General features: G+C 31.6%; 1 protein-coding gene across 3 annotated transcripts in view; it reads left to right on the plus strand.

The window, feature by feature from the left end:
- The window catches only part of LOC126892510 (uncharacterized), a 301,445-nt gene that overhangs the window by 244,556 nt on the left and 40,655 nt on the right, over positions 1 to 16,234 (plus strand). Inside the window, exon 3 of one of the 3 annotated variants that reach the window (XM_050662067.1) lies at positions 9,118 to 15,304. The exons of the other annotated variants lie outside the window; for them this stretch is intronic. Coding sequence (XP_050518024.1) covers positions 9,118 to 9,449 — 332 coding nt within the window. The 3' untranslated portion in view covers positions 9,450 to 15,304. Of the gene's footprint in view, positions 1 to 9,117; positions 15,305 to 16,234 lie in introns of those variants that run through there. 3 annotated transcript variants of the gene reach the window in all.

Below are 16,234 nucleotides of genomic sequence, written 5' to 3' on the forward strand. Positions count from 1 at the left end.
ATGGTTTTAAAGCAATAAATAAATCATCAGTTTGTAAAACCAAATTGAACATCCTGTATCTCGAAAACGAAGCGTTTGCGGACATATGATTATAAAGCAAACTGACCTTATTTTCTAATGTAAAATTACCCCTTAAATTTTGTCGCACTAATTTGCAAACACCCTCTACTGAGGACGAACATGGTCAGTTGTTAAAGTACCTAACTTTTTTATTATCCAACATAAGCGAATTAATCTAAAAACAGAATGTTAAGAAGACCTGAGGCTGTAGTTGGGTTTTAATTTCAGTATTTTATAAATGCTAGAATAGTTCACAGGGTGATGCGAGCTTTGAGAAAAAACACAGTTTGATTCGTACACCCAGTATACAATGGCAGTTTACCTGTCTAGCAACAATATTATTACAGCCATATTTTGAATAAATAAGGTAATAATAATAACATGGTAAAAAATCACTTAAATCGGGCAACGGGATTAGGAAGTTCGTTACATCAAATTGACCAAATTTTTAAGTGGATCAATTTTTTTGCACGTGAGTGTATATTCGCATTTTTGCAATGATCTTTTGAATTTGCAGTTTTTAAGTTTTAATTTTAATTTTTATCTTTATTTATATTTTTTTGTTTATATCCCTGTCGTTATTGAAAATACCTAAGGAAAAAATTGTGAGTTAAAGCAACGTGTAGAAAATTTTCCTTATATTACTTTTACGGTGCCTTCTCTATAATTTTACATTAAGGTATGGTCCATCTACTTCGGATTCCTCAAGCTGAGTACGCTTGCTTGCATCGTGCTTCTACATGCGCCAGCAGACTCCGCATATTTTGGTGGTCTATTCAAAATGCGTACTGCTTAGTGCATTTTATTTTTTTAATAATACATATTTCATTTTTGTCTTGAGTGTTGTTGGATGTACGTGTTTATTATGGGAAAGAGAAAAATATTACTATGTTTGCTACTAGAAGAAGAGGAAGAATATAAGAGAATAGTTATGTATTGCTACCGACATTAGATGAGAGAGGTGATGTTAGTAGTCTATTTCAAAGGAGAACGGAAGAAACTTCTAAGTAAATTTTTAAAGTTTTAATGAAAACCATTTAAAAGATACCGAACAAAAGTTTAAGGAATATTTTAAATTAAGTAAAATGCAATCTAATGAAGTTTTCGATATCCGCTACGATATCTCTTTTAGGTCTGGATCCCGCGTATGAAAAAAAAGTTGATTAATAGCAAGCTGAAAATTTGTTAATAGCTTAAGGGTGTCTAGTCGAATAAACTTTGATATGTGTGAACACTGGAACAGGGGTAGTTTTAATTGTGGAACAGGTTAAAAATTTGGAACGGTCACAGCACGAAAACGGCACATTTATTTTGTCCGACAGAACAGACTTAAACTCTTCGAACAGAGATTAAACTCTCATGCAAAAATCAGACTGCTATTTATCACCAAATGGGCGTTTTAATGAGTGAAACATGTAGAATATGTCAAATGACAGGAATTATGACAGGTAATAAATAGCAGTCTGATTTTTTCATGAGAGTTTAATCTCTGTTCGGAGAGTTTAAGTCTGTTCTGTCGGACAAAATAAATGTGCAGTTTTCGTGCTCTGACCGTTCCAAATTTTTAACCTGTTCCACAATTAAAACTACCTCTGTTTCAGTGTTCCCATATATCAAAGTTTATTCGACTAGACACCCTTAAGCTATTAACAAATTTTCAGCTTGCTATTAATCAACTTTTTTTTCATACGCGGGATCCAGACCTATTTCTCTCTTTCTCTATTTTGTTCATATATATGTATTGGAAAGTGTTGTCAAGAACGGTAGAGTGCCAAGGCTATAATTCTCCGTATTTCAGAGATCAATATAAGTTGCGGTTTTCTATGTGAACCTTCATGTATACCGTTTTTACATTCTGTTAACCGTTATAAAAAATGCATTTTTTATAAAATCGAGTCTCAATAATTTGTAGCCTAGGTGTTTAGCATAATACGAAATAATTTATAACTATTAATACAGTTAATATTTAAATTTGATAATTATTTTCTATTTGATGCCGTGTAATTATCAAAAACACTCGTGGTGTTAATTAGTAGACTAGAAAAGTTTAAGAGTCACTATACATGACATATGATTGATTAATTACCTCTATGAATTTGGCGTAATGCATATTTCAAACTAAGTGTTTATTCTACCTTGTATTGGTGTTTGTGGTTATGCCTGACAAGACAAGACTATTAGAATACAACTTGCATTTTATTTGAACTGACCACTACACTAATCCTTTTTACTTTATTCGGAGGCAGAAACCATCCTCAACATTAGAAACTCTAGAATCAGCAGATGCTTTAAATAATAGTTTTAACAATAACATCAATAATAATAACTATTAACATTTCATTTCTAGCAAAATTCATCATCAAATTATTAATAACATACTTATTTTCCATTAGATATTATTTATGTATTTATATTTATTTATTTATTTATTGTATTTATTATTATTGTATAGTTTCTAAGTGGTGTGACATCATAAAACCTCAGTAGCATTATGTGTATAGGAGCAATAATAAAAGGTTAGCTAAGATCCATGTCTAATTATTCTAACCCTTTTTTAAACATTTCTAAATGCTGCTTCATTCATTGTATATCTACCACATTCTTTAAAACTATAGCTGTTAACAAGGAAATAATAAATTGTAGGTATACCTATGTATATGTATCTATAAAAAGTTGGCATATAAGAATAATACTCCTAAAACAGTTGTGCAAGTCATACCTTCAGAATTTTTGGTTGTATTGGTTAAAACTTAAAAAATTAGTCGGACTCTTTGTACCTATGGCGAAGCTTCGAACATTTGTTTACCTTTCGCCTTGTGGAATTTTAATTTTTTTTTTGTGTTCCATCTACTATAGAGGCAACCCATGTCATATTGTACTATGCTTAAAGATTCGTCTACGATAATATTTTTGCTCCTTTCGGCTTCTACCAAATAATCTTCTTTGAAGCTTGAATTAGCCAAGCCGTAATGAAGCTGGAAATAGGACAAAACCTCGCAATTTTTACAGAATGGATCGATTTGCTTGAAAATCTGAGAATAAGTAGTGGAGAGTCCAAGGATCAAAATCTATATGATGTCGAAAGGCACTTTTTCCATTGGGGTGGTTGCCACCTCATCTCGGGGGTGGAATTTTTTTATTATATTTTGACCACAAATTTGGTAAAAACATTCATTCTAAGCAAAAAACGTTCTATACATTTTTTTGATAAAATTAATAGTTTTTGATTTATTCGCTATCGAAAATGTTAGTTTTATATCGAAAAATCAATGTTTTAATAAGTTTTCTGCTAATAACTCCAAAAGTTTTGGTTTTATCAAAACAACTTTATTTAACAAAAATGTACCTTTTAAAAAAATAAACAAAATCGGTTTTTTTAATTTTCTTTAAGACCAATAGTAAACGAGCTATACTTTATTATATGTTAGCTCTTCTTCGTCAAATGCTAAATATTGTAGTTTCAAAATCAAAAGACCTACCCACCTTTGATCGTTTATAAAATGCCCTGATCGGCCCCTGGGCGAGAAGAGTGTAATCCTTGTGTCAAATCCTTGCACTCTCTTTTACAAAATTTGTATCTGGCTGTGTGGGTTTTACCTTAAAGCCAAAAAAAGTCAAAAGACGGGAAAACTATGCATTTTTCGAGGATAACTTGTTCAAACTAATTTAAAGTATTTAAAAGTATCTATCTCCAGAAATAAAAAAAGTCTCTAGCTCAAAAATTAAGTGACTTATAATGAAAAGAATGTCAGTCCGTATTTTTTTCAGCGAAAAAGTGATCGGAAGCAACCTCCTAATCACCACCCTAATTAAAATTAGTCATTGACCTTATTTTGTCTTCTTTATTTATGTATTCTTAATAGTTTTTAGAAGTTTGAACGGCTTAGAATGATTAGTTTTTAAAAAAATTGAGTTAAAAGCGAATAACGAGTTTGTGTAGTTTGGAAAAAATGGCTTTTTCTTCAGAATATGAAGATTAGCATCAGAGATACGCAAAATTGTTTAAATCTGAAATAATTGAAGCTTATTTAATTCCCAAGAACATGGCTTGCAAAAATTTTTTCTACGACAAAAATTGAGTGAGCTATTGACAATTAAAACTTGTAATAACATGCAAAAACCACATTTACCAACCCTTTCAAAGTCATCTCTTTGCAGCTGAGGCTTTTAGGAAGATTTAATATTAATAGCCTTGTGTATCTTATAAAAACCTACGAAACTCTTTTTTACCAAACTTTCTAAGATAAAAAATAAAAAAGTACGGTTAAAAAATCAATATATTTAAAAAAAAAAAGGAGAAATCCAATTGGAAGCATAATAATGTAAGTTAGCGGTGTTTTTAGTCATTGGCCTTATTCATTCGTCTTTATTTATGTATTCTTAATAGATTCTAGAAGTTTGACTGGCTTAGAATGATTAGTAAACTGGAGTTAAAAGCGAATAACGAATTTTTGTAATTTGGTAAAAAAATGCCATTTTTTTAAGAATATAAAGATTAGCATCAGAGATACGAAAAATGTTTAAATATGAAATTGTAAGTTATTTAATTCCCCCGAATTTGGTTTAAAAAAGTTTTTACTACGGCAAAAATTGAGTGAATCGTAAATGAGTATAATTGAGAAACATTGATTTTTTCGATATAAAACTAACACTTTCGATAGCGAATAAATCGAAAACTATTAATTTTATCAAAAAAATGTATAAAACATTTTTTGATTAGAATGAACGATTTTGTCAACTTTGCGGTCAAAATATAATAAAAAATTTCCACCCCCATGGGAAAAGCGCCTTTCGGCATCATATATATTTTGATTCTTGGATTATTCAATACTTATTCTCAAATTTTCAAGCAAATCGATCCATTCTGTAAAAATTGCGAGGTGAAAAGCTTCGGTTCTTGGACTATATAGAGGTTTGAATTATTTTATAAAAAACAGAATGAAAATGTGTGGACTTAGTAATATAATAAAAATTAATTTTTATTTCAAGAAATCAGTAAAATTTTAATGTTTTTATTGTACCCACTTTAATGCTTCAGAAGCGATTTTATTGTGGCATTTCAATTATTTTACTGTTTAACTGCAATTAATCACAATTTTGATTTAAAATATGTTTATTTTGACGTTTCGATTTCAACTTCCCAAGATAACTAGGGGAAGCTGGGGCACAATGAGACACAAAAGTTGGTTTTACCAATACCTATTCCAGCTGAGACTGTTTTCAACTTTTTATTTTTTTCCTGTTACCTTAGTGTCAACCATTATTTCTTGCATTATGTGTGATCGTGGGCGGTCATTTTCCAAAATGTTAATTTTGTTTGATTGTGCCCCATGCCCAGGGTACAATCAAACAGAGGCAAGGTTAAGGTTACCTGAAACGACTGAGAAAAAACACCATATTTATAGAAACAGCTCTATTTATCTAGTTAATTCTAAATAGTAAAAAAAATAAAGTACAGTTGGTTCTATTGTGGCACAAACACGAAATCATTTAAAAAATACCAAGTTTTTTGTAAAAGATATATTTTAAAATACCCTAAATAAGGGTCACAATACAAAACGTTTTCGGATTAAGGAATCCATCATCAGTGTTTAAAAGCCCTAAAATAAAGTATAACCTAATTAAATGAGATAAAAGTTAAAATTTACAGAGGTTTTCAAGAACAAGAGGCCATACTTACAAAATTTGCATGCCTGAGCCACCAAAATGTATAGAGTAAAAACCCTTTAAATGTAAATCATAAAGTTATTTTACATATTTATATAAAATTCATCGGATGTTATAGATAAACCTGGATGTTACCCAGGGCAACACAAGACTCTCCCCACGTGGTTGGAACTTTTTTTGGAGAAAACCTCACATATTGGATTTCAATGGCCAACTGACAACTGAATTCAAGAGCAACCCAAAATGACATTAAGAACTGTCAATGTAACCTAGTTGTAATATTACTTCAGCCACAACGTTAAAGATTATTTTGAATGTTTTAAGATAAAAAACAGTATCAAATTTACAAATATTAAAAATAAAAGATGTTCGCAAAATATGAAAATTTTTCCCTTGAAATAATGCATTAATTAAGAATTCAAATAGGGAAATAAAATGTTTACGTTACAGGAAGTTATGCAGTCAACAATACCAATAGGTGTTGTATTAGTGGTATGAAATTATCAATACGATTAAACAAATAATGGTAAAGGCCTTATACTAGGAACACAAAATAGTATGTAATGTGTACATACGTGTACGATTTTAAGAGTATTGATTAAATGATAATTGTTTAATGACTGATAACTTGCTTGGTAGTCGACCCAACATAAATTGGATAATGATAGAAAAAGTGATATGATAATTATAGAAATACTGTTTTGTTTTTATCTGATTGGAAATGAGACTAGAGTAGCTTGATGAAACTGAGTCCTCCAGAGACCTGACATCAAATTGGTTAAAAATGAAATGATTGTAAAATATGAGGGGGAGTAGGAAGGTATGAGAAGTCTGACAGAGTATGTTGTGATATTGGACCATGGAAGATGTGTAGTGTGTTGTTATGAAATGAGAGTTATCTAATCTATAAGCTATGAGATGAGGCTAAGAAGACAGGTGGCTGGAATGAGACTCAATTCTGATAGATGTGGTTGTATATGTGATGAAGGAGCTAAATTTTGGGAAAGTAAAGCTGATAGATTAGATAACTCTCATTTCATAACAACACACTACACATCTTCCATGGTCCAATATCACAACATACTCTGTCAGATTTCTCATACCTTACTACTCCCCCCCATATTTTAAAATCATTTCATTTTTAACCAATTTGATGTCAGGTCTCTGGAGGACTCAGTTTCATCAAGCTACTCTAGTCTCATTTCCAATCAGATAAAATCAAAACAGTATTTCTATAATTATCATATCACTTTTTATATCATTATCCAATTTATGTTGGGTCGACTACGAAGCAAGTTATCAGTCATTAAACAATTATCATTTAATCAATACTCTTAAAATCGTACACATATGTACACATTACATACTATTTTGTGTTCCTAGTATAAGGCCTTTACCATTATTTGTCTAATCGTATTGATAATTTCATACCACTAATACAACACCTATTGGTATTGTTGACTGCATAACTTCCTGTAACGTAAACATTTTATTTCCCTATTTGAATACTTAATTAATGCATTATTTCAAGGGAAAAATTTTCATATTTTGCGAACATCTTTTATTTTTAATATTTGTAAATTTGATACTGTTTTTTATCTTAAAACATTCAAAATAATCTTTAACGTTGTGGCTGAAGTAATATTACAACTAGGTTACATTGACAGTTCTTAATGTCATTTTGGGTTGCTCTTGAATTCAGTTGTCAGTTGGCCATTGAAATCCAATATGTGAGGTTTTCTCCAAAAAAAGTTCCAACCACGTGGGGAGAGTCCTGTGTTGCCCTGGGTAACATCCAGGTTTATCTATAACATCCGATGAATTTTATATAAATATGTAAAATAACTTTATGATTTACATTTAATCGGTTTTTACCCTATACATTTTGGTGGCTCAGGCATGCAAATTTTGTAAGTATGGCCTCTTGTTCTTGAAAACCTCTGTAAATTTTAACTTTTATCTCATTTAATTAGGTTATACTTAATTTTAGGGCTTTTAAACACTGATGATGGATTCCTTAATCCGAAAACGTTTTGTATTGTGACCCTTATTTAGGGTATTTTAATATATACCTTTTACAAAAAACTTGGTATTTTTGTGATTTATGGTATACATCCAGCTACAGGAAGTTTATTTTCCTCGTGGATTTTAAATCATTTAAAGTTTATTCCAAGTTAGAATTGTTGAAATCAATCCCGAATGAAATTAAACATTTTTGTCTCCGAGAACCCTGAGTCACAGATGGATTTCTCAACAGCATTTTTATAAATGTGTACCATTAACTGAGGCAATGTCATCTGCAGGAGACTCCACAAAGTTGTTTCGGTATCTTAGGATTTGACTTCGCAGTCTCACTCACCATTTTTCCTCTTGGTGATTCGACCAACGTAGAAATTGGATTAGCTCCTAGTTTTGAATTCAACTAAGACATAATCATCTAAAGCAGGAAGATAGAACAATATCTGCAAAGTGATCAGGCTCAACAGCAAACAAATCCTCATCTATATCAATCTCGTCGTTCATGTCTACATATCGAACGTCTTCTGATGAATTAACGTCCTTTGTTCGTGCAGATTTTTTCTTCTTAGCTCCAAGCGTATTTGCTACCATTTTCATAGAAAGTGGAACAGGCTTCTTTTTTATAAAATGGCTTTCATTTCTGGAATGCCCGTAGTCAACATTGTATTGCCTTTTTTCCTCGAATTTTTATCAGTTTTTTATTCTTATGTTTTTGAATAACCACGAAAATCGCCAGGAGAAAGAAAAGTTTGACTTGGACAAGTTTCTGGATCAATAACATTGATTTTTGCATAATTTGAAGTGGCTCGTTCTTCTACTTGTAGAAGAGAACCATTAGGCGACTCACTTGGTACAATATAATCATATGCATTAACTGGTTGATGATCCACAGTACCACTTGTCCACATACTTTCAAAACATATCTACTTCAGTCAAACATATGTCGACCAAAGGGATGTATTCCGCTTTTTTGAGTCCTAAAATTATATCAGAAGGTATCATGCAATTCTGATGATCTGTGATCACGAAAGATGCTGCATTATAAATTGATGCTGTTTTCTCATGGTTTTGCATCATCCAAGACTCAAGAGCTGACTTCAGCCATTCGGTTGGCATTTTTCCAGAGTTGAATATTATGTTGTTGAATATCTTTGTGATTATTGCTCTTGATTCGTTGTCCATTAGAATTTGTTTTAATTCACATAAAAGACTGCACAACTGTTTAAACGCCAATTAAAGAATCTCATAAATGGTTTTTAGAAATGTACCCATTGCAGCTTCGTTTCCATCTAAAGATTCATCGCATGTCACTAACCGAATGCAAAAACTGAGCATTTCATCCAAAACTATCATATCAAACCTCACTTTCAGAAGCAAGAAAGAAGAAGAAAAAGAAGAAGAGAAAGTTCCTCGCCATTTTCCTGGCCGTTGTAGCCAAATTAGGTCTATTGGTGAAACTACTACAAGCTGGTCTTTTGTTAAAACTTGCTCTAACAACGGTAGCCATTTTGGGAGTGTCTGTAGCCAAATTGATCTTTTTGGTCAAACACGGCAAACAAAAGACTATTTACTACGAAAATTCTCATCATGATCATCACTATGAACACGATGATATCTATGAGCAAGATGATCACCATCATGGATGGGGCAGAAGTGCCAATGCTATGGCTTATTCCAAACAAATTCCAAAAAGCAGTTACTAAATATGTTAATAACAATATAATTAAAAGCTCAATTATACCAATATTTATATTAGTTTCTGTTATTACTTACATTGCATTATACGAAATAAAACCAAAAAAGACATTGCATGATCATATATGTTCCATAGCATAATATTAATGCTAAATTCTTTAAATTATGCGTAGCAAGTTTATATCTGAGTCATTTTCACAAGTCAGCAGAAGTTTGTGAGATTTAAAAAGTCTTTGCTTGAAGCGTTTTATATGCTTTTATATAATCTTTTTACTCCTTAAACAGCCTTAAAAGTATATAACCCAAGTAGCACAATAAAAACATTTTAGTTTTATTTAAGGTTTATAAAGGTTTTATTGTGGCAAATAAGAAGATAATGGCTTTAAAGTTACCTTGTAGATATACTGTTAGAACTTTAAAACTGTTAAGCATTTTTCACTAGTTTTAAAGTATCTAATAAGAGTATCAATTAAGAATAATTAATCTTAATAGATAATTTGTCTTATTGTAGTTTTAAAATGGTTTATTCTCAGTTTACTTTAAAACTAATCAGTTTTGTGAAGAACTTCTGGATTATTTAGTTTTATTAGATTCTAGTTTGTGACCTTTTAGTTTTATTGCAGTTTTAAAGATTCTCCTAATATGACTAATAAAACCTATTATTAAAACTACTTGATCTCAAGACTATTGTCAGTAGGTCATATGTCTTAAAACTATTTTTAAGGTTTTCTTTAAAGTTACTTTCTTAAAAGCAATTGAGTCGTTTATTGTTGAAAGGGGGTAAGCACCATTTTCAACTTTTCGAGTTATAGTAAAAAACGTTTCTCTCTTTATAAAAGCACGTCATTTGGTGTTAAACGCAGTTTCGCAGTATAAACTATATCCAAGCAGGGCATCAGTGCTTGCTTTCTTTTAACACCAAATGACGCGGATAAAGTAAGAGAGAAGGGTTTTTTACTGTAACTCGAAAAGTAGAAAATGGCGCTTACCCCCATTAAATAATAATCGATTCAAATATTAGGCTATATTAAAATCAAACGCTCTTAACTGAATCAATTTGGTTATCGTAAAGAATAAACTATGCTTCTTGTTAGAAACAATAAAGCTAAACTCATCCCCTCTTCTTTCAAGTCCAAAATGGTCGGCCATTTGTTTTAGAGCGAAATAGTGGTGTAGTGTGTTGTAAAAAGTGGGAGTACAGATAGTATGGAAGAAATAAGTCGCAAGTACTTATAATATAAACGAACTGGTCATTACGGCTAATTTTTCAAAGAATACAACACACACAGCACAACGACGCCTCGATTTTAAGGTTAGATTCACATTAAAACCGAGTGGCATTATTGACAGCAGCGTTAAAACTAAACGGTTTTAATTCCAAGGCAACTTTGCTTTTATGTAGGATATATGCTCTTGGAAAGGTATATAATAAAACCATTTGATCTTAACAATTCTCTGTCGATAGACTAAATAGTTTTATTTGGTTTTCGGCCATATTGCTTTCTGGAGATGCTGAAAGCCATGATAGATTACAATATAAGGCTCACATAAAAATTTTAAATAAGTGGCTTAAAGACATAAATTCGATTTATTTTAACATTAAAACATTAAAATTGTAGATAAAATTATTTTTCTTTCGAATTAATATTTTTCGCATTTAAATTGTTTTATTATTATTATTTTTTAATCGCCAAAAGTCAGAAAGTTTACGGCGCGTGAGTTATTTAGACCTATTTTTGTTAACATTATCAGTAGTAATTGCACAAGAGCTCTGAAATTCTATATTAATTTCAGAGGTCGAGTGCAATTTGTTGCGATTATTTCATGAAATAAACTGTTCAAAACCAAAATTTTATTGTAATTTATTTATGTAAGTACCATTAAACACACAGTTTTTATAAATATTTGACGATTGAAGGTCATTACTTTTATCATTTTTAAAACATTAATTGTCATTAATGTCACTGAATGTATTTTTTCGTAGCAACGAAGGGCATCTGACGTAATATACTTAACGACGGGAGATTATCAAAAATTATCGATTTAATTCAGATTTCTGTAGCTTTCTATTGGTCAGAATCTCCTATGAATGAAATAATCAGCAGTAATTGCACAAGAGCTCTGAAATTCTATATTAATTTCAGAGGTCGAGTGCAATTTGTTGCGATTATTTCATGAATAAAACTGTTCAAAACCCAAATTTTATTGTAATTTATTTATGTAAGTACCATTAAACACACAGTTTTTATAAATATTTGACGATTGAAAGTCATCACTTTTACAATTTTTAAAAGATAAATTGTGATTAATGTCACTGAATGTATTTTTTCGTAGCAACGAAGGGCATCTGACGTAATATACTTAACGACGGGAGATTATCAAAAATTATCGATTTAATTCAGATTTCTGTAGCTTTCTATTGGTCAGAATCTCCTATGAATGAAATAATCAATAAAATTGGGTGCGGAGTGTTTTTCTATCTTGAGAGTCCGAAATAATCAAGTCCTTTTTATTATTTTATGGTTACAAATACGTATCTACCTATCATAACACATGTAAAAATTTGTTGGCCTATATTGAGTATATGGGTTTAAAAACTCATTTAATATGGTAAATTGTCTTTAAAAGTCTCCATTTAAGAAACCTTTTTAAGTTTGCTATAAAAGTGCCTGCACTTAAAGTGTCTTTTAACATGGTTTTAAAAGCACCTTCACAGCAGCTTTAAACCCAGTTCCTTAAGAAAACGAAGTTTTAAATAGGTTTTTATTTTTGGTTTTATTGACCTCTTTTAGTGTGGGCCCTTTTATGCTGAAAGCGGTTTTATTGAAACCTTAAGGTTTACTTAAAAACCAATTGGTTTTAATTTTAGTTTTATTCTATAGTTTTAAAGCATCCTTAAAAAACTTAATAAACCCGTTCGGTGCTACTTGGGAAGCCATACAGGGTTTTTAAGACTTGAACGTCTATAATTTCTTCTTCTTCTTCTTCTTAGCCTTCTATCGTCCACGTTTGGACATAGGCATCTCCCAACTCATTCCCCCGATCCCTATCCTGAGCAACATATTTCCAATTGGTTCCGGCTACTCTTTTAATATCATCAACCCACCTCATCTGTGGACCTCTCGGTCGTTTACTTTGGTATGGTCTCCAATGTTGGTTTTGTTGCATTGCAACGTTGGTATTTTTATCTAGCAGTGTGGCGTGCGAAGCTCCATTTAAGTTTGCAACTTTTGTTATTTTGTCCGCGACTTTTGTTTTTGATCTTACCCAGTCGTTCCTCTTCGTTCCAGAAGGTTGGCAATCATGATTAATATTCAGTCTTCCGCGCTAGAAAAAGCTTCGTCATTATTGGATCCCTTTTATTATTCAAGCACCAGTTGGTTTCTCCCTCTCTCTCCAATGGCGTCTCCCTCGGCCTACTCCAAACTGTGCCTTCAACCTTACCGGGCCCGCACTGATTTTCTCCGGGTTTTTACGTCTAGCAAATAGCATCCTCTCACCATTTCCGTGGCCTTACTTTTATTCTGGCGCCTTAAATTTTACTAACTAGGCATATTTTCGACTATCTTTCCATCTCTATTCTTACTACATGACCAACCCATCAAAGACTATGAAATTTAACGAATTATGAGATCGGTGTCTATTTCATGGTTGTACCTGCAGATTTCATGGTTGTACCTGGATGGCCATACTCCGTTTTTGTTCATAGGTACAAATATCGACGCCATTGGTTTGATAATAGTTTTGTAGGCCTTGATTTTTGACCGTGTGTATTTCTTTAATGGAACACATGAATGAGTGAAAAATAAGCTTTGTTTTCCTTGAGTGTGTATTTCTGGTGCTTCTGTTCCAACCGTGTTTAATGCAACTTCCAAATATGTGAAGCTTTCTAAAGTTTCAATAACGTCCTCTAATTCAACTGTGTGTATATTTTACCTAGCTCTTCTTATTTTTTTTCGGCTTCTTCCTTCTTGTATGTAGGCTTTTTAACGTCTGTTTCTTCTTCAATATTAGCCTCCTAAATTGTTTAGGTTATCGCACCATCTTTTTCTTGTTGTGTCAATACTTATTCGTCCATTTGGTGACTTATCTCGTGCTATTCGTACTATCCTATCCTCTGCCATTCTATTAATGTGTTCGTTCCACTCCTGTTTCCGTTTTGTCACCCATCCATTTATATCTTCTACATTGCATGATATTCTTATGTTTTCGCTTCTCTCCCTATCCAACAGACTTTTCCCTGATATTGAATATTCATTTCTAGTCCGGTCTCTTTTGTCACTGTTTTTAGAGGCGAATATATTTTCTAACGCATCTTCTATTCTGTGAGCCATCATGCTGATGTCGTCAGAATAGGCGGCAGTCTGTATTGATTTACTTGTTAGAAGATTAGCTTTTCCAGTATTAAACTGTCTTATCACATATTCGAGAGTCATATTATATTATATATAGATTTTCCTTTACATTTCAGATGACCTACGCCTCTTTGCTTATTTACTACCAACCACTGGGTCTTTTGAATGTTCAACGTGATTCCTGTTTGTATACGTCTGTCTGTCACTTAGTTTAATAGTTCTTTTAACTCTTTCACTGTATTAACCAAAAGTGGGTACTGTGTCATCTTCGTAATAATTGATATTACTTACAACTGTATCTTTAAGGGTAATGTCTTGGGTTTTCCATGAAATGCTTCTTGGAAGATTTATTTAGAGCACAAGTTGAGGCAAAGTATCCACCATAATAAAATTTTCCTTAAAATTGCAGTACTTAATAAAAATATTAGCCCATTATATGAAAGGCTTGTATGAAAACAGAAACTAATATTAAAATAATGGTTATAACATTTTAAAAGTTGTCATAATATTTTTATAAGGTTTTGGTAAATTATTACAGTAGATACCCCTAATTATATTATTTGCAATAAGTTTTTTTATTTGCTATTAGTCCAACTTTGAATATATTCAAATCTGTCAATCTTTCTATTTGCTGCTCTTTTGTGATTTGTTTTTCCTTTATATTCGTACAATTTTTCACATAATGTCAAGTAATTTCATTTGAATTTTTCTCTAAGTTTTATTTTCTCTTATACATATAGCACTTCTGCTTATAGGCTTGGATCCCGCGTACCAAAAAGAAGTTGATTAATAGCAAGCTGAAAATTTTTTAATAGCTTAACGGCGTCCAGTCGGACAAACTTTGATGTACGGGAACACTGGAACAGGGGAAGTTTTAATTGTGAAATAGTTTAAACATTTGGAATGCCAGATTACGAAAACGTCTCATGTATTTTGTCGGACAGAACATCCAATTGATTTGTTACCCTTTCATTAAACTCAGACATGCAAAAATCAGACTGCTATTACCAACCAACATTATTCCTGTCATTTGACATGTTCTTCGTGTTTCACTCATTAAAATGCCCATTTGGTGAATAACACCAGTCTGATTTTTAGATCAGAGTTTAATGAAATGGTGACAAATCGATTGGAAGTACTGTCCGAAAAAATGGATGGGACGTTTTCGTAATCTAGGTGCCGTTAATATATTAACAAATTTTCAGCTGGGTAGTAATCAACTTTTTTTGGTACGGGGGTCCAGGTCTAATATGCAAAATGAACATTTATAACTTGATCTAACCATATTATTACTTATAGGATATTGCATCTATTTCATCTACTTTAAAGTTTAATATATTTACCCCATAGAAATGCAAATAATGATATAGATTATGTGCAATATTTTCGTATATAGTTGTAATTTACCACTTCGAATTTGAATAGACTGTAGTTATTTATTATTTATTTATTTATTTATTTATGTATTTTAGTTATTATAGTAGAGAAATAAAAATTATACATTAGTACATCTTTCTTTTAGTTTTCTTTTCGAAGACATGTTTTAAACCTTTGTCAATATGTTTCAGTAAAATACATCCTATAATATAGAACGTTTATCAAACGTAAAAAAGTTCAACGTTTAAAGAATTTTGGCCAAAAATTAGAGCAAAGATTCATCGGAATTTTATACGAAGATATATATTTACTTAGTTCATGCCTCTGTTTTCCAGTGCATAGAGTCACTAAGGTATTCATGGTTATCCATCTTATGTTATTTACTACAGACACAACAATGAAATTGACTGTCTTAGCATGCATAAACGAAACCTTTTTGAAGTCACCAGTTGCCAAGAACAAGACAGTTTCTGTTTTTCCACACTAGAAAAGTGTCTTTTGCAGAAATTATTAACCGCTATTATTTTTTAAATTTACTAACCTGCCAAATTCCCCAACATAAACATAAGTATGATTATATTGTAAATCGAATCTACATAGACGATTTGGAACAATTTTTCCAATAATAAATTCACTTAGTGGAAGAAAAACAATAAAATAAGATGGTGATCTTGCTCCTTTTTAAAGTTTAATAAGCAATGTAATAAATTCCAAATCAAAGGACCACCCACTAATGCGGGAATAACGGAATAAAAGTATTAGCAAATATATAATTTAATGACTAACTTTATAGACGGAGAGCTAGAGGCGAGAAATCATCGTCATAAGTAATATGGAGTTTGGCATGTGAAATGTGTCTATTGTATATTGATAACTATGACCCCTTTCAGGCTGACACCTCAGTGGATACAGGAAGTAGCAATAAGGGATGAAAGGGGAAAGTTGGTGCAGTCATTAAATGTTTTCACCTTCTATTTTGTTAAACCTACATCGATTTGCATGAAAATTGGTGAGTAGTTAGAGCATAACTCAAGAAACAAAACTGATATGGTGCCAACGTG

The sequence above is a fragment of the Diabrotica virgifera genome, chromosome 9, assembly GCF_917563875.1.
Source record: "Diabrotica virgifera virgifera chromosome 9, PGI_DIABVI_V3a".
Classification (NCBI taxonomy): domain Eukaryota; kingdom Metazoa; phylum Arthropoda; class Insecta; order Coleoptera; family Chrysomelidae; genus Diabrotica; species Diabrotica virgifera.